Below are 18,751 nucleotides of genomic sequence, written 5' to 3'. Positions count from 1 at the left end.
TGTTTCCCCCCCCCCTATTGTGTGTAAATGGTTTGGCCAAATCATTATAAAAGCTACCCTCATGTGTCTTTGTAATTAGGTCAGTTTGTGAGTTAAGTTGTGTCTCACTTTGTTTTGTTTAAGCTTCTGTAAATTCCTTTTTGTAGAGTTATATTTAGTTGACCTCTTTTATGGGCCTGCTAAGTATGTTTTTGAATTTTGTTAATTTTGGACTTTTTGAGGGTTAAAATAAAGAAAACCCTTTTTGAAGATACTTTTTTGCCTGTGTCCTCTTTGCTTTGGCTGCTTGGTCCCTCACAAAGAACATTAAAAGCTCTTCTTTGGATGTTGGCTGACTTCTGTTCTCTGTCAAGGTGATCCCACACTGCTTCAATAATGTCGAGGTCCGGGCTCTGGAGGAATAAGGAAATATTTTGTTCTATCCCTGTCAAACTGTCATCATTGGCATTTTTCATAAATTCAGCAAAGAAATGTTTTTTAACCGTAAATTGATGGCACACTGTCATATCTTCATTAATAGTACCGTTCCTGACTTGAATACAACTAGCTTTTCTGCTTTACCACAACCAGTTATGCCTGAGGTGGATCTGAATCCTCCGTTGGACACAGTACAACGGTCTTTGTCCGCCTCTAGTGTGCACATAAATTTGTCTTTAGGCAGAAACATACTGATAAGAGCTGGATCCCCCCTCGTAAGGAGGTCACTGGCTCAATTGAGCTGTGCAGAGCTGCTGGAATCCGTGTCATTATGATCACTGGTTAGTGTCATGGAGAGCTTTTTTATTATACCATTCTTATAATCAGAAAATCGGATCTTTCTGTTCTGCTAATACACAATCATACAAAGTTGTTTTTATTCTCCGGAAACTGTCCTTTTTACAAGGTTTCCACTCATTTTCTCCTTCTCCATGTGTCAGGTGACAACAAGGGAACTGCTATCGCTATCTGCCGTCGCATTGGCATCTTCGGCGAGGACGAGGATGTCTCCGGCAGGGCCTACACCGGACGTGAGTTTGATGATCTGCCTCTCCACGAGCAGTCTGAGGCTGTGCGCAGGGCTTGCTGCTTTGCCCGTGTGGAGCCGTCCCACAAGTCCAAGATCGTTGAGTTCCTCCAGGGTTTTGATGACATCACTGCCATGGTAAGAGCCCAGCAGTGCAGGATGCAAACTAAACCTGTTACCGACACAGAGGTTGTGTTAAAGTGTTGTCTGGTGGTTGGTTTGTCTAATGCATACTTCATCTCCTCCAACTGCAGACTGGTGATGGTGTGAACGATGCCCCTGCCCTGAAGAAGGCCGAGATCGGCATCGCCATGGGCTCTGGCACTGCCGTTGCCAAGTCTGCCTCTGAGATGGTCCTGGCTGACGACAACTTCTCTTCCATTGTGGCTGCTGTTGAGGAGGGCAGAGCTATCTACAACAACATGAAGCAGTTCATCCGCTACCTCATCTCCTCCAACGTCGGTGAGGTCGTCTGGTGAGTGACCTGTTTGACACACACTCTGTACAGCTACACATCTTTCTTTTTGTCTCTGGCTTAACTTCAGCCCATTACCCTCCCTCAGTATCTTCCTTACCGCTGCTCTGGGTCTGCCCGAAGCTCTGATCCCCGTCCAGCTGCTCTGGGTCAACTTGGTGACTGATGGTCTGCCCGCCACTGCTCTGGGCTTCAACCCACCTGATCTGGACATCATGGGCAAACCCCCACGCTCCCCCAAGGAGCCTCTGATCTCTGGCTGGCTGTTCTTCAGATACATGGCTATTGGTGGTAAGTGGAACTGTGTGAGTTTGGATGGATTTTGATTGAAAGTAGGTACAACAGTTGTCTACACTGACACGATCCACCTACACTAACAGGATATGTCGGTGCTGCCACTGTTGCTGGCGCTGCCTGGTGGTTCATCTATGACCCCACTGGCCCCGGGGTCACCTACTATCAGCTGGTGAGTGTTTTTCTCTGTTTCCTGTTGCTTTCCACTAAACACAGATGTAGACATTTACTGATCTTCCTATCCGTGCAGTCACACTTCATGCAGTGCCACGATGAGAACGAGGACTTTGAAGGCCTGGAATGTGAAATCTTTGAGGCTGCTCCTCCCATGACCATGGCCCTGTCTGTACTGGTCACCATTGAGATGTGCAATGCTCTTAACAGGTACTTCTTTGAATGTGATAGAGGAGGATGTAGCTTGTAAAAAAAGAGGTTTCTTCATGCAACAGATATATTCTGCTCTCACATCTCTTCTTCTTCTTCCTCTTCAAGCTTGTCTGAGAATCAGTCTCTGGTGCGCATGCCCCCATGGAGCAACTTCTGGCTGCTCTCTGCCATGACCCTGTCCATGTCCCTGCACTTCATGATCATCTATGTTGATCCTCTCCCTGTGAGTCAGAAGTTCAGTTTGAAAATCTTTTTTGTTTTAGAAGCTCTAGTTTATGTGGATTTCCTCCGTGGGGTTCAGCTTCATCTGACTTCCATTCTTTTCCTCTCAAGATGATCTTCAAGTTGACCCATCTGTCAGTGGAGCAGTGGCTGGTGGTCCTGAAACTTTCCTTCCCCGTCATTGCCATTGATGAGGTGCTGAAGTTCTTCGCCCGCAACTACGTTGAAGGTAAGCAGCACTTTTATAAATCCACAAGAACAAAAATAAACAGAGATCTGTCCCAGTTCCTAAGATAACAGATAATAGTTTTACTTAATCATTCATGCATTACTACCATCATCTTTTCAGACTATTTATTAATATTTTAACTTATTAAAATTAACCTAGCCTTTATCTAATTTCATTTTAATTCAATCAGGTTTGATTCTGTGTTTTTAATCTGCCTGTTTTCACTTCTCTCCATTCATCATTAACTCACGTAACCCGTTTGTTTTTGTCCATTTCCAGCTTAAATTCAGCCAACCCATCACCATTAACCTGTAACTAAACCAAGGTATTCCAAGGCTCACACTGCAGTGTGTAGCGCTGTGTAGAGACTGTTTGTCTGTTTGTGTATTTGTTGCTATTTCAATGTGTTCAAGCTGTTATCACTGTGACCTCCGGGGTCTCCTCACTACTCATTCATTGAAAATCAAATTGAAAAACATTGGGTATCATGACTTCTGTATGGGGAGACCCTCGAGTGTGTTGATCTGAGGTTTCTGTTTATTGGTTTTTGTTTTTTTCTTCGTGAGATCACCGTGAGCAGGTGAGTAGATCACTTTGTATCTCACCAAGGTTACCTTTTATAATCATTATATAAACATTAAACAAATGTTTTTTCTTAGCACTTTATGATATAGCTGTAAGCAGATAAAAGGTCTGTGTGAGTATTAATTGTTCCCTTTGTCAACAGATTTTACTCTTAATCTCTTTTACTGTTAGCATTATGTGTAGTTTTTTCCTCTAGAGCTGCAATAAACTCCAAAATAATTTATTACATGTTTATATGAAGCTTATAAATAATAACAGTGACTTTTTCATAAAGTAAGCCCCACATTTAAAATGCTCTCCCTTGTAAATAAAGGCTTAAATTGTCTTAAACTTCTTAAACTAGCTTATATTTCTGAAAGAAAGTCATACTGTGAAACTGTTCTTTGTTCTCCTTATGAAGACAAATCGGGGATGTAGCTTTTTTTATGTTTAAACCCTCAAACTCTGGAACCTACCTTCAAATATGAAGTCTAACAATAATTTCAAGCAGTTCTTAAAATACACCTTTTTAATGAGACATTTAGCTAATGTTTCCACTAAATAATAGATCGCTATACAGCCTACGAGTGAGCTCAGCCACATTTAGTGGTCTGGTAAATAAAGAGCATGTGCATTTTGTCTTTGTCAGTATCATGTTGGCCTCCTACTTCTGTCGTGTCAAAGTTTGTTTGTTTTCATATTTCTGTTTATATTCAACAGGATTTTGTGCAGAATTTAATTTTATGTATTGCTTACGGATAAAGTGCTTAAGAAATTTAAGAAAACACAACTATTTTACAAATCTGTAAAGTTTTTACATTTCTTTGGGGGGTTTAACCAAGTTCATGTTCTAATTTGAGCCAACACACCAGACCTGACTGAGAAGTCAAAAGCTAAGTGAGGGTAACTGTGGTTCAGGGGATTGGGAAGCGCTTCTGTAACCGGAAGATCGCCAGTTCGATCCCTGGGCTCTCTGTCCTGGTTGTTGTGTCCTTGGGCAAGACACTTTACCCTACCGGTGTTGGCCAGAGGGGCCGATGGCGCGATATGGCAGCCTCGCTTCTGTCAGCCTGTCCCAGGGCAGCTGTGGCTACAACCGTAGCTGCCTCCACCAGTGTGTGAATGTGAGAGTGAATGAATAGTGGCATTGTAAAGCGCTTTGGGTCCCTTGAAAAGCGTTATATAAATCCAATCCATTATTATTAAACACTGAAGCTAATTTTCTGTTCAGCAATGTAAAAAAATAACTGTACTGGCAAAAAAGTAAGTAAAGTCCTCAGTAAGTAACTGGCATTTGAAGTAATAATGTGCTTTATTATTTTGTAAAACAGTAAATTTATAAATACACGAATGACAATATTTCTTTTTTAGCATCAAAAATATCATTTTGATTAAAGGGCTTGTGTATAAAGGCTGATTAACCAGACCAGAAATATTAAAAAATATTTTAGTAAACTAACAAAACTGTTAATTTAGGGCAGCTGACCACCCTTACCTTGGTGGTCTTATAAATTTTTAAGCACTGTGTATTTGTGTGTCTGTGTGTGTGTGTGCGCGTGCGCAGGTGTCTGTTTATATGTATGTATTTCTGATGCATTGCTTGTATTTTGTAGTTTTAATATGTTTTTATGCTTGTGAAGTCCTTTGATCCTCTGCATGCCATATTGAGCTGTACACAAACTGAATTTTGTGAAGCCCTGTCACTTTAAGTTTGAGAGACGCTATCAAAGTGTCATTCTTCTTATCACACGAGAAATCACGTAGTTTTCCTTTGTTTACCAAATCACGTGTCTCTGGTCTCTGCAGCAGGTACAGAAGTTAAATAGAGATGTAGAAGAAGAGGATCTTCAGGGCTGAAGAGAAAGAAGCGGAGGAGAGAGAAAGATCACAGCCAGAGAGGGGAGCCATAAAGAAGAAAAAGACTGAAAAAAGAAAACCTTATGGAAAAAAAACAAACAATAAAATTTGTTTAAAATCTGCAATAAAAATAGTCTCTGTATAAGGAAGGAGATTGAATTAAAATGAGGGGAAGTATCCTGATTAACCAGATAAAGCAGTAATATTTATGATTTTATTCTAAGAAGTAAAGTATGTATTAAAGGTGATTATTTTTTTTGTTAACCTTGGATATTCTCAGCTGTTGTGTTTTTGCGTCCTCTGTCCATTTTCATATGACTGACTTTCCAGCTCATTACTTTGATTCTAGTCTTCGTTGCTCGTGTCTTGTGCAGCCTCCCTGCTTTAGCTGGGCTCTGTACAGTGTGGTGTAGGGTTGTTTAAAATGACTTCATATGGGCAGAAAAACCACTTGCTTTCAGCCGCCAGCGCTCTCTATGACCATGCGGTCAGCGGACTCAGTTGGAGGTCTCGTGACATAAAATGGGCATGTCTACTCAGTCACAACACTTTTGGTCTTATATATTGTTTACTTGATAAGCTGCAATAAAGTGATGATTAAAAACTTGTGAATTTATTGTGGAGCATGTTTTTATTGAGAGTAAATTTAGATGACCTCCTCTGGAAATGCCACGAGGATGAGTGATTACAGTGTTCAACATCCATACATATTAAATGTGAGTCAAACCATTTTAATTTTATAGCAACTATTTTGGTTTTTTTAGCCCATGATGGGTTTTTTTTTGTTTTTCGCTTCTGCTGTTTAAGCGTGGCTCAGCGACAGTCATCAGTCTTTGGTTTGCACGGCGAATTCCAGAAACCCCCGGATCCATTAGATGAGGGTCCTGAACGGTATGTCGACGTCCTTCATCTGCTTTTCATAGTCTTCATCAAACAGCTTTGATTGCTCAGCTGTGAAATGGTTTTTCCAGTCACCCACTTCACCTGCATATGAAAAGGAAGACAATTTTGTTAAGTTGGAAAATTTATGCTAAAGCCTCTATCAATGTTTTTGTTTTTTTTGTTTTTTTGCACAAATGAATAACTGACTGGTGCTTAAAAAATGTTTTCCAAAACAGTCATATGTAATGCCCACACAGTGTCTCATTTACCGCTAATACATTTATTAAATTATAACATGTAACATACAACATGCGTGTAAACACTGTTCACATTTTGTATCACTGTGGATTTTAAATCAAAAACTGCAAAGTGCAGAATTCCAGCTTGAACTGCTCCGGATGTTTTTCAGCCATTTTTATATGTAGTCATTAGATGATTGATTGACAAGCAGTTTCTTGAGGCCATGAAATTTCAGAACTTATCAAACAATCCTTTTATTTAAAATCATGTACGTTTGTTAAACTCATTTTAAGCCTGTGAAAATGTGAGGTTATCTGTATGACTAGCTGTAATGTTTAGCCCCATACTTTTTTAAAAACCTGGACGTCTGCATTTCAGTTACATCTTGACTGTTTGAGTTAAGATCCACTGTGATGTGTACAGAGGTAAAACTCCCAAAACTGTATCTTTGTTTATAGATGTAATTATATTGTGCTGATTAAATACTTAATGACTGGTTTGTTAAAAGTGAGGGGGAAAAACTGACCATATAATTGTTGCAGAAGCCCAGGCTAACGATGCCTTGTTTGAACTAAAAATCCTCCAAAACTTTAAATCGACTCTAGTTAATATCTGCCAACAGACTTATTCATTTGAGTGTTAAGTTGTTGTAATGTATAAATAAAATAGAAGCGAGAGCTCAAAATCCAGGGACCTCTAGGGGGTGCCCCTGCACTGAAGGACAGGTAGCAGAGCAGTAATTGCTGCCTTTGAGGAGCTCAGACTGTTCACAAGTTGATTTAACCTTGTGACATTATTACATGAAGATATTTGTGTGTCTGAGACAAATATAGGTGTTCATGACATTTTAACTGCCCTACGTAAGGCACTCACTGGCGACTGAGATTGACTTTCCTGCATATCTTTAATTTAATAGTGCACCTTTTCTCATGAAAGGAGAGATGGACTTGTCAAACACCAGAGATGGAACGCAGGAGTAGTTGGCCATCGGGTTCTCCTTCATGTTTTTAAAGGAGGTGAGCTCCACGATTTGGCTGACGACCTCATCGGAGACCGACAAGTCCAGGTACTTCATGATGCGCTCCACTTCACGCCGAGGATTCTGGGAAAATAAATGTGACAGAGTATGTGCGGAGACTATTAATTTTTAAAATTCATTACAGATGTTCAAACAGATAAAACAAGAGGGGGTGTCACCACATTACGACTGAAAACAGCAAATACCTGAAGGTAACGGAAAAAGTAAAATCATAAGAAGTGATAAACAAAACACTGCAAACCGGTGAGGAGAGATTACATAACGGAAATCAAATTGGGAGAAGCTGTTAAATGGGAGTTCTTCCTCCTCACTGTGGACAACTTGTCATGGTCTCCGCTCCTCGTCAGCTGACAGCCGTCAGGTGTTTTGTTTTTGTTTACCTTTCTCTCTCACCTCTGCTCTCCCTTTCTCTCTCGCCCTCTTCCATTCTCTCTTTCTCCTGCCGGGGCGGAGCTCAGTATGGGCTCCTGCCCCTGGCCTACGCACCTGGAGGTGATCAGCACATCTGTCGCTGATCATGAAAGATTGGAACCCTTCTTAAGAGGGCGAGTCTGCTCTACTCGTCGCTGGATCGTTGAGTCATCAGCGTCAGTCGTCCTGTATTTTGTAAAGTCAGTTTATGAGCATGTCTGAACCAGGAGACTAATGGTTTTTTTTCTGCCTGTGCATAGATTGCCTCTAGACTTGTTCTTCCCCTGTGCCTGGCGACTGAACGGGAGCAAGAGAGATAAAGGAGAGGAGATGTGCTAGGACTGAATGGAAACTTTCCCTTCCTGGACTCCTGCCTCTTTCACTCCTGGACCCTGGAACCCCGGCCCCTTTTTCCTTTGACACTATTATGTGTATATATGAATTCCACTGTAGGAAACACTGTAAATAAATGCACCTTTTGAAGACACTAGTGGTCTGCGCGTGAGTCCGATCTACGAAACCTGACACAACTGCTCACAGCAGATCATTGCCCTGTTGGGTTTCTCTCTCTAACACTTCAGGGTATTTAGCTTACAATATAAAGTATGCTGATATTTATGAATTGACTGGTCATGTGAAAAAGGATGTTTATCACGGGATTCTGTGCAGTCCTGTGAAAAACTAAGTACACCTTTACTGCTTCAGTTGGTAGAAGCAAGCTAATTAAATGCGCTTGATTAACTGATCTTCAGGAAGTGTGAGCACCTCTATAAAAGGTTTGCAAATACAGCATATCAACAGAAAATGGTAAATGGCCTGCATTTATATAGCGCCTTACTAGTCCCTAAGGACCCCAAAGCGCTTTACATATCCAGTCATCCACCCATTCACGCACACATTCACACACTGGTGATGGCAAGCTACATTGTAGCCACAGCCACCCTGGGGCGCACTGACAGAGGCGAGGCTGCCGGACACTGGCGCCACCGGGCCCTCTGACCACCACCAGAAAACACCTCATACCAACTGTTAAGTAATCTACAGTTAAATGTGAAGCCATCTGTCCAATAGGTAAAGTTTCACTGAAATTACATAAAATGACATAAAATGGGCATGTCTACTCAGTCACAACACTTTTGGTCTTATATATTGTTTACTTGATAAGCTGCAATAAAGTGATGATTAAAAACTTGTGAATTTATTGTGGCGCATGTTTTTATTGAGAGTAAATTTAGATGACCTCCTCTGGAAATGCCACGAGGATGAGTGATTACAGTGTTCAACATCCATACATATTAAATGTGAGTCAAACCATTTTAATTTTATAGCAACTATTTTGGTTTTTTTAGCCCATGATGGGTTTTTTTTTTTTTTTCGCTTCTGCTGTTTAAGCGTGGCTCAGCGACAGTCATCAGTCTTTGGTTTGCACGGCGAATTCCAGAAACCCCCGGATCCATTAGATGAGGGTCCTGAACGGTATGTCGACGTCCTTCATCTGCTTTTCATAGTCTTCATCAAACAGCTTTGATTGCTCAGCTGTGAAATGGTTTTTCCAGTCACCCACTTCACCTGCATATGAAAAGGAAGACAATTTTGTTAAGTTGGAAAATTTATGCTAAAGCCTCTATCAATGTTTTTGTTTTTTTTGTTTTTTTGCACAAATGAATAACTGACTGGTGCTTAAAAAATGTTTTCCAAAACAGTCATATGTAATGCCCACACAGTGTCTCATTTACCGCTAAATACATTTATTAAATTATAACATGTAACATACAACATGCGTGTAAACACTGTTCACATTTTGTATCACTGTGGATTTTAAATCAAAAACTGCAAAGTGCAGAATTCCAGCTTGAACTGCTCCGGATGTTTTTCAGCCATTTTTATATGTAGTCATTAGATGATTGATTGACAAGCAGTTTCTTGAGGCCATGAAATTTCAGAACTTATCAAACAATCCTTTTATTTAAAATCATGTACGTTTGTTAAACTCATTTTAAGCCTGTGAAAATGTGAGGTTATCTGTATGACTAGCTGTAATGTTTAGCCCCATACTTTTTTAAAAACCTGGACGTCTGCATTTCAGTTACATCTTGACTGTTTGAGTTAAGATCCACTGTGATGTGTACAGAGGTAAAACTCCCAAAACTGTATCTTTGTTTATAGATGTAATTATATTGTGCTGATTAAATACTTAATGACTGGTTTGTTAAAAGTGAGGGGGAAAAACTGACCATATAATTGTTGCAGAAGCCCAGGCTAACGATGCCTTGTTTGAACTAAAAATCCTCCAAAACTTTAAATCGACTCTAGTTAATATCTGCCAACAGACTTATTCATTTGAGTGTTAAGTTGTTGTAATGTATAAATAAAATAGAAGCGAGAGCTCAAAATCCAGGGACCTCTAGGGGGTGCCCCTGCACTGAAGGACAGGTAGCAGAGCAGTAATTGCTGCCTTTGAGGAGCTCAGACTGTTCACAAGTTGATTTAACCTTGTGACATTATTACATGAAGATATTTGTGTGTCTGAGACAAATATAGGTGTTCATGACATTTTAACTGCCCTACGTAAGGCACTCACTGGCGACTGAGATTGACTTTCCTGCATATCTTTAATTTAATAGTGCACCTTTTCTCATGAAAGGAGAGATGGACTTGTCAAACACCAGAGATGGAACGCAGGAGTAGTTGGCCATCGGGTTCTCCTTCATGTTTTTAAAGGAGGTGAGCTCCACGATTTGGCTGACGACCTCATCGGAGACCGACAAGTCCAGGTACTTCATGATGCGCTCCACTTCACGCCGAGGATTCTGGGAAAATAAATGTGACAGAGTATGTGCGGAGATTATTAATTTTTAAAATTCATTACAGATGTTCAAACAGATAAAACAAGAGGGGGTGTCACCACATTACGACTGAAAACAGCAAATACCTGAAGGTAACGGAAAAAGTAAAATCATAAGAAGTGATAAACAAAACACTGCAAACCGGTGAGGAGAGATTACATAACGGAAATCAAATTGGGAGAAGCTGTTAAATGGGAGTTCTTCCTCCTCACTGTGGACAACTGCTCACAGCAGATCATTGCCCTGTTGGGTTTCTCTCTCTAACACTTCAGGGTATTTAGCTTACAATATAAAGTATGCTGATATTTATGAATTGACTGGTCATGTGAAAAAGGATGTTTATCACGGGATTCTGTGCAGTCCTGTGAAAAACTAAGTACACCTTTACTGCTTCAGTTGGTAGAAGCAAGCTAATTAAATGCGCTTGATTAACTGATCTTCAGGAAGTGTGAGCACCTCTATAAAAGGTTTGCAAATACAGCATATCAACAGAAAATGGTAAATGGCCTGCATTTATATAGCGCCTTACTAGTCCCTAAGGACCCCAAAGCGCTTTACATATCCAGTCATCCACCCATTCACGCACACATTCACACACTGGTGATGGCAAGCTACATTGTAGCCACAGCCACCCTGGGGCGCACTGACAGAGGCGAGGCTGCCGGACACTGCCGGACACTGGCGCCACCGGGCCCTCTGACCACCACCAGAAAACACCTCATACCAACTGTTAAGTAATCTACAGTTAAATGTGAAGCCATCTGTCCAATAGGTAAAGTTTCACTGAAATTAGATCATGCAAAAGGACAATGGCCACAAGCACAGCAGCAAATCTACCACAAAAGGGCTGGGAAAGAAAAGAATAAAGGTAAGCAATGGCCCGATCAAAGTCCACACCTCAAACTAACTGAAACCTGGGTTTAAATAAAGGTCTGCAAACATCAATGAACTAAAGCAACGCTGTAAGAAGGGTCCAAAAGTCTTCCATAACGATGTGAGAGACCGATAAGGTCATACAGAAAACCTTCACTTCAGGTTATTGATGCTAAAGGTGCTTCTACAAGCAACTGAATCACTGGGTGTTTTCCACAGGACTGTGCAGTCCAACTTTCTCTGTCGTGCAACTAATACATATATACAGTTCTTTGAACAATATCTCAAAGTATTTTTTTAATTTATATTGAATGTCTTTTAAGAGTATGGTACATTTGTTTTTAAATCTTCAGAAATAGGAGATTTGCCAGTAGTCACATTGTTTACAAAAAAATCTGCTCTTTCTTTTCAGCTGTATGTCAGACAGTTGGCATTACTTTTCTTTTTTTTTCCTTTATACATGAAGCTGGTCTAAATCTGCGTCTATAACAAGGCTTCCTAATCATTCAATCTCAGCTTTACATATGAGATCAAAGGAATGCGCTGCGTTTATTACGTTTGCTTTGAAGAAGGTTGCGCAACATGCTTTGGTTATAATCCACGTGTTCTCCTCACCTCTTTCATGTCCTCGTAGAAGAGGTACAGAATATTCCTCTTTTCTCGCTCCAGCCAGTAACCTTTCACATGATCATACCAGGAGCCCCATGACACTGTAGAAGCAGAGCAAAGGCCATTCATTCAAGCAGCTTTGATGAAAACATTTCTCCTACTCCAGTCCAGGTTTATGCTGAGTGTATGTTTATATTTACGGCTATCGTAAAGCCTCATTAACAGCTTAACATCAACATTTATGACAGTAGGTATTTTAGTAACTGTCGGCTGATAAGAGACTGATAAACTTGACCACCTTTAATGACTTTACAGCTGTGTAACTGCAGAGCTGATGAATTATTGCAAAGTGATGAATTATGATTACATAATTCATCATTTCTTTATTTTATACTAGGAAAATTAAAAGTACGTACAGTGACTTATTGACAGATGTGTCATTCTGACTAGCTTTAATATCAATATTTGGTATGACCACCTTTATTCTAGCTCAGCATTCAACACCATAATACCACAACAACTCATCTGTAAACTGGACAGACTGGGCCTCAGCACCTCCCTCTGCAACTGGCTGCTGGATTTCCTCAGCCAGAGGCCTCAAGCGGTGCGAGTGGGCAACAAGGTCTCAAACAGCATCACCCTGAGCACGGGGGCTCCACAAGGCTGTGTGCTCAGTCCTCTGCTCTTCACCCTGTTGACACATGACTGCACACCAACCTACAGCTCCAACCACCTTGTGAAGTTTGCGGACGACACAACGCTGGTGGGGCTCATCACCAAGGGCGATGAGACCCACTACAGGAAAGAGGTTGAGCTCCTGACCACGTGGTGCAGAGACAACAACCTCCTGCTAAATGTCAGTAAGACCAAGGAGATTATTGTCAACTTCCAGAGAGGCCACACCTGTCACCCCCCATTGACCATCGACGGCGCTGCGGTGGAGAGGGTGAGCAGCACCAAGTTCCTGGGGGTGCACATCAGTGAGGACCTCTCTTGGACCACCAACACAGCATCACTGGCCAAGAAAGCACAACAGCGCCTCTACTTCCTGCGCAAACTCAAGCGGGCAAGTGCTCCACCACCCATCCTGACTACATTCCACAGAGGAACTATTGAAAGTATCCTCTCCAGCTGCATCACTGTGTGGGGCGGTAGCTGCACTGACTATAACAGAAAAGCTCTACAACGCATTGTGAGAACAGCTGAGAGGATAGTTGGTGTACCACTCCCCTCCCTGCAAGACATTTACACCACTCGCCTCACCCGCAAAGCCATCACAATTGTCAACGATGCAACCCACCCCGCGCACTGTCTGTTCAGCCTCCTGCCCTCTGGAAAGAGATACAGAAGTCTCCGCTCCCGCACTACCAGGCTCACCAACAGCTTCATCCACCAGGCTGTGAGACTGCTGAACTCTCTTCCCTCCCGGCTCCCAGCCAGCAGAATCACCAGATTGGCAGAAGTATAGTAGACAGATTGGACTCTACCCCCCCCCACCCACGCACACTCTCCAACAAGGAAACACTCTCTGAACCAAGAACTGAAAACATTCCTGATTTGTATTGCAATTGCACACACCTGCTGCTATATATATATTTTTAGTATTCTTTTAGCACTATTTATATTATTATATTACTATTTATTACCTTATTGTTAGGGCTGTTTTTGTTTTTGTTGTGCATCTGCACCTTATTGTTGTCAATGCCTACGCATGGGACAGTGTGAAACGTAATTTCAATTCCTTTGTATGGCAAGTACATTTGAAGAAATTGACAAATAAAAGTATTCTATTCTATTCTATTCTACAATACAGGCAGCTTAATTTCTTTCAGTAGTTTTCAAAGATACTTCTCTTGCTTTTTGAAGGACATTTAAAGATGTTGGCTTCCTTTTGTTTGGTTCTCTGACCTTCAGAAAACCTGAAGAACTATTGCTCAAGACCACTTAAAGTTAAAGGGCTCCTTGAAAGCAAAGCATAAAGAAATAAGGGTTGGGTCAAAAGTTTACACATCAGTACACATCTGCATGAACGGTACATGTTTTCAGTTCCTGGCAAACTGACAAGCCTCTGATTCTTATGAACAAGTTTCATGTTTGTGCCTTGAGCAGTCGAGCGCAACCAGTGAGCCAAGGTGGAATATGAGTTTATGCATGTAATGTTTGAACTTTGCCAGATTTTAGATCTGATTTTACCTGATGAACCTGCACACCCACTCCAATCCCTGGAGGTTATCAAAAGTAGCAAATCAGTCAAAGACTGACTGAACCAAAGTGCAGTCTGAGCTCCTCGGGAGGTCCTTCATATCAGCTGCTGTAAGCCCATTTAATGCACAGTACTAATAATATGAGTTTTCCAAAATGTTTGCATATTTTCATGTTAGTTACTGGGTGTTTTATTTATTCATAAATTATTAACTTTATTAGGAATTAATATTGTTTATGTCAGTGTTTATGGCATGTAAATGGCAATGTAATTTCCTGCAAACAAAGGATCTATCTTTGAATCTGATTAACTGACGGACCATTAAATTTGTTAAATAAATCAAGCCCAACGAAACCTATTATGTACATTTCCACCATATTGTGTTTTATGAAAGGCCACCTTTTTGTTCCCTAATCTTCACCAAACTGGCACAGATGCTTTAATATGTTCCAGTCAAATCAGCAGCAAAGCAGCCAAACTGGTTATATGTCACCAAGATTTTGATTTCTATCACAACTAAACACTCTCCTCTCAACAAGCTGAGAGGAGTCAGGTAATAATTCACTTTGCATTACCCAACCCAGTGACTTCATTTATAGGTAGTTAACATATATCCAATTGTTAATATAAAGACATTTCAAAAAGTTATCATTTAATGACCCTACAGCAACCATTTAAGTCTTTTTCTAAGGAAATCATTTTTTTTCCCATTCTGGAATGAATGCATTGAAATTTAATAAAGTTGTGTGATTGGTTTCATACTTACTTACAAAGCAAACTATGTTCCTAACAAGGCACATATGGTGGGAAAAAAAGCACAAAAGAAATAGCAGTAAAGAAGCAGCTTTTTTATGGCTGTCATGATGAAGAAATATTCCATTTATTTATATATTTTTAAAAAAAGGTTACATTTTCATCCAGATCCTCCCAAGATATGCGCGCTACAGCCACTCAGGGTGCAACTAATCTTATCATGACCACTCAAGCATAAAAGGCAGTTACACAAGTTGTCATAGTTTCCATCCACCATCACATATTTTGTTCACAAAAGCCTCCAGGCAACCAAAGACACTGCTTTGGTGGGTAAACATATAGGGCTATTGATGGCTTAGAATAGGTATGAGGACACAGAGGGAAATATACTTACGCTCTCCTTGCATAAACTTGTGGATGTAGCCACCAAAGGGCCCTGGCTCAGGCTGGCTCTGATTCATAAGATCAAAGTAGTAGTAGCTCACCAGGTTGTCTTTGGCATTGCGTGCCACGTAGATCGACTTCCCACATAATCAGGAGGAACACAAAAAGATATTCACAGTACAGAGAACATGTTATTTGATGAGATTGTGTCTAGCATGGCATTCGTAACCTCCCACCTCATTTATGTGCCGTATCATGAACCTTTTACCTTCAAGCTGCATGAGTTTTCTGTCTAGTAAGAAGCAATAAAATGAGGAATTTCTACTCTCACTGAAGTCTAATGGACAAGAAGTCTCACTTTGCATTTGTTTTCCCAGAATCCAGGAGGCACCAGCTGAAAAGGAAGATGCGTCTTGATAACTCTCGGGGGATCCATTTTTTCCAGAAGATCAAGACCTGAGACATAAATCCAGGGAATTGGACACAGGAAAAACTTAACATGTGTATTCCATGATTTCTCATATATTCCAACCAATGGAAACTGCTTATTAGCATTGTTGAATTTACTTTTTTTTTAACATGGTTAAAATAACATTAAACAGGAGAAAAAGTTGACACGGCCATTTAACTTAAGGCAAATTTCCCAAAAAATGTGACAGCAGTATTAATTTAATTCAATTCAATTTTACTTAGCACCAAACCAGAGCAACTGTTGTCGTGATTTCTACTAAAATGACCGAATGACTCAGCATATTGTGAACTAATAGGATTTCACCTTATTCTGAGGTATTTGCAAGATCATTTGTAGTAGCCTACTACAAGAGAATGATATCATCCAGCTATTTTGATGTAATGTCATTTAGCTCAGTGTTTTGTTATACAACCGTTTGCATTAACATGGAGCCTTCCAGGTATCTGTTCTTTGAATAACCAACCTGAATTAGAAGAAGTATATTTAAGTCCTGTTTTTACTTTTTCCCAGATGACTGAAAATGAATAAATACAATATAAAAATGTACCTGACAAAAATAACAAACACAGTAGGGGACCAAGTCTGGATAATCAAGGTAAGAACACCTGAAGTGATTAGAGACTGATGAAACATAGGCATGTTTTCTTGAGTCAACAGTCCAGGGGAGAGAAAGGGTGGGAGGGTAAAGTTCATTATTTTCTTTCTTGTATCTAATGGTTTGGATATAGTGGTAAGTCTAGCACCCCAGTACATTTAAGATTTCCTTAGACAGTAGTAACACTGACTGTTGTGCCAAAACCCTGCAGCAAAACACTACAGCTACTTTTTTAGCTGTCTGTGACTTATTGTTATAAACCTGCCTGTTAGGTCACCGTGACATGCTTGAAAGTTGGCTTCATTGTAAAAATTCAACTGGCTGGTATTAAAGTTTAGTCAAACACAAATATGGCTAATCTGTGTTGGAAAAGCACAGCTGCGTTCACTGAAACGACCCAACTACAGTAACTTTTGTTGATCGCCTACAGAACTCCAGTTCAAGTCTTTTCTTTGGAGGGATATGCTTATGGGTTGAGAACTCATTGACTCTGATTGGGGTGGGAAAAAAATGATCCGTTACAGAAACATTCCTCCTTGACTTGTTTTTGTGAGTTCTGACATGCTACAACTACATGTTAAACCTGCTGAGTCACAGTAGAGAATAAAAACATAGATAAAACACACACCTGAAGGGATGGGAGGTGGGCAGAAGAGCTCTAGGAATGGACTGCGGACAGGTGTGGGGGCTCGTTTGCAGGCCTCAGCATCTCCATTGTGAAGGAGCAGGTCAACAATTTCCTGGGTCCATGTAGTCCCTATGAGACAGAGACATCAAACGGTGTACTGCTAAATCTCACCACATTGAGTAAAAACATTAACAACAGTCCAACAAACGTCTTTTTTGACACCAGCTACTTAGTAGTGCCACATTACAGCAGATTCCACAGTCTAACAAATTAGTCCAGAGACTGAAGGGCAGGAAAAGTAGCCTGTCTTTGTTGTTTGTTTGCTTAAATTATAACTCTCACACTTCATGAAGGTGTAATTACAGGATTAGTCTAGAGTTACTGGTGTTTTCCTTTATTGCCTGCTTGTTTAAGCAGTTACACACACACAATGTTTTGGTAGACTTAGTGGAAAAACTACTTAACAATCAAGTAATGGAGGAAGAAGAAAGCATTAACACCACAATGGAAAAATATTTCCTCACAAGTTAAAGTGCTGCATTAAAGAGAAAAGGGAAAGTGTGCTTCATTTTCTATGCTGTTTTGGCAGTGCAGTCCTGCATATTTTCATGTAACATCTGAATTTGCAACAGATAAGGAAAATGCACAGTATTTTTCTCCATACCCGTGAGTGGAAGTGTAAAGTGTTAGAAATGTAAGAACGCAAATAAAGCTGCTTGAGATCAGTACTTTGTGTCTAACACTGTTTCTGAGTACCTGCTTTGGGGTAGGCGGCGATGAGGAGGTCCGATGGATCGGGACGAAAAGCCCAGATGCTGTCCCAGTTGTTGGCGATGTAGTTCATGAGAGGCACTCCTCTGACTGGGATGAGAGGGAAGCGTGTGATGGAGGAGCTGGCCTTATGAATAGCCTCGCTATAAGTCATTTCTTTCTCCTCTGACATTTTTTACACTGCCAAAAGCTGCCTCAAGGAAATCAAGAACAAAGAGCTAAAATCTGCCTTTTTTAAATTGAAGAAAAAAAAAAAAACTTCAACAAACTCCCGAGGTCCTGCCTTCAGCTGTCTGTGTCAAACACTCACTGCTGATTTGCCGGTGAGCTGAGGAAGGAAAAAGGGAGGGTCTCGAAAAATCCTGCAACCCACAGAGAGGTGGACTTACATGTGGAGAGTACAAATGAAATGGATTTAAACTTCACAGTTAAATGTGTAACTCTGTGTAAAACACTCTGACCGCTTGCGTTTCTTGGTCTTTTAACATAGTTGTGTTGATTGATTCACACTTTTTAATCACAATCAGAAAATTAGTGGCCAATTTTTACAAAAGCACATTTGGACTTTGATCCTTCAAAGTAAACAAAATGTTGACCTAATTCCAGTAAAAGAGTGCATGGCAGGGGTCTCGTTTCATATTGTATTGTCTTACAAGAAGAAAAATGTTCTTGTGTAGACACGCTGCTGGAGATTTATATGGACTTCATAGGTTATCTATTCAGCCAGATGAAAGTGTTTAGACTTTACATTCCAGGATTTTCAGAGTTAATATCCTGCCAGCGATAGAAACAATATTTTCACTATAAACAGGTTGAGCTGTCTCAGTGGAGTTCAAGAATGTTTTTATAAAAACTGTCTGGGAAAGTTGAGAAATTTACTACGCGTACTACGTACGGTGCGTACTATAAGTACGAGTGCGGAAGTGAGAGGCTTGTGAAATGGGACGGTCTAGCCTTCGTCGCGCTGTTCAGGTTGCCTAGCAACCATGATACTAACTGCGAGAAACGTTACAG

The 18,751-nt window shown here is 40.6% G+C and overlaps 2 protein-coding genes across 2 annotated transcripts; one reads left to right on the top strand and one right to left on the bottom strand.

The window, feature by feature from the left end:
• The first annotated feature begins 375 nt into the window (after positions 1-375).
• On the top strand, positions 376-5,643 carry LOC112435223 (sarcoplasmic/endoplasmic reticulum calcium ATPase 1). Its single transcript, XM_024803415.2, has 11 exons — positions 376-383; positions 658-758; positions 918-1,141; positions 1,258-1,478; positions 1,567-1,769; positions 1,859-1,944; positions 2,023-2,156; positions 2,265-2,382; positions 2,493-2,610; positions 2,890-2,935; positions 4,981-5,643. The coding sequence occupies exons 1-10, from the start codon at positions 376-378 to the stop codon at positions 2,892-2,894; spliced, it is 1,218 nt and encodes a 405-aa protein (XP_024659183.2). The 3' UTR covers positions 2,895-2,935; positions 4,981-5,643.
• LOC112435224 (sulfotransferase 1C1) lies at positions 5,644-18,050 on the bottom strand. Its single transcript, XM_076887476.1, has 8 exons — positions 17,723-18,050; positions 16,967-17,095; positions 15,630-15,727; positions 15,282-15,408; positions 11,938-12,032; positions 10,233-10,413; positions 7,075-9,172; positions 5,644-6,015 (listed from the first exon to the last, which is right to left on the bottom strand). The coding sequence occupies exons 1-7, from the start codon at positions 17,907-17,909 to the stop codon at positions 9,060-9,062; spliced, it is 930 nt and encodes a 309-aa protein (XP_076743591.1). The 5' UTR covers positions 17,910-18,050; the 3' UTR covers positions 5,644-6,015; positions 7,075-9,059.
• Positions 18,051-18,751: the final 701 nt, after the last annotated feature.

The sequence above is a fragment of the Maylandia zebra genome, linkage group LG8, assembly GCF_041146795.1.
Source record: "Maylandia zebra isolate NMK-2024a linkage group LG8, Mzebra_GT3a, whole genome shotgun sequence".
In the NCBI taxonomy this organism is placed as follows: domain Eukaryota; kingdom Metazoa; phylum Chordata; class Actinopteri; order Cichliformes; family Cichlidae; genus Maylandia; species Maylandia zebra.
The sequence above is the reverse complement of the archived record's forward strand: the minus strand, read 5'-3'. Positions and strand labels throughout refer to the sequence as shown.

What these genes read in the sequence shown, in the direction of transcription:
- LOC112435223 (XM_024803415.2), top strand. An exon ending in CCGTGTCATTATGATCACTG is followed by an intron (nt 759 to 917) that starts GTTAGTGTCATG and finishes TCCATGTGTCAG; the next exon opens with GTGACAACAAGGGAACTGCT. An exon ending in CAGATACATGGCTATTGGTG is followed by an intron (nt 1,770 to 1,858) that starts GTAAGTGGAACT and finishes CTACACTAACAG; the next exon opens with GATATGTCGGTGCTGCCACT.
- LOC112435224 (XM_076887476.1), bottom strand. Translation starts at nt 17,909, where the DNA reads ATGTCAGAGGAGAAAGAAATGACTTATAGCGAGGCTATTCATAAGGCC. An exon ending in CCCACCTCCCATCCCTTCAG is followed by an intron (nt 15,728 to 16,966) that starts GTGTGTGTTTTA and finishes TTTATGTCTCAG; the next exon opens with GTCTTGATCTTCTGGAAAAA. An exon ending in CTCTCCTTTCATGAGAAAAG is followed by an intron (nt 9,173 to 10,232) that starts GTGCACTATTAA and finishes TTTCATATGCAG; the next exon opens with GTGAAGTGGGTGACTGGAAA.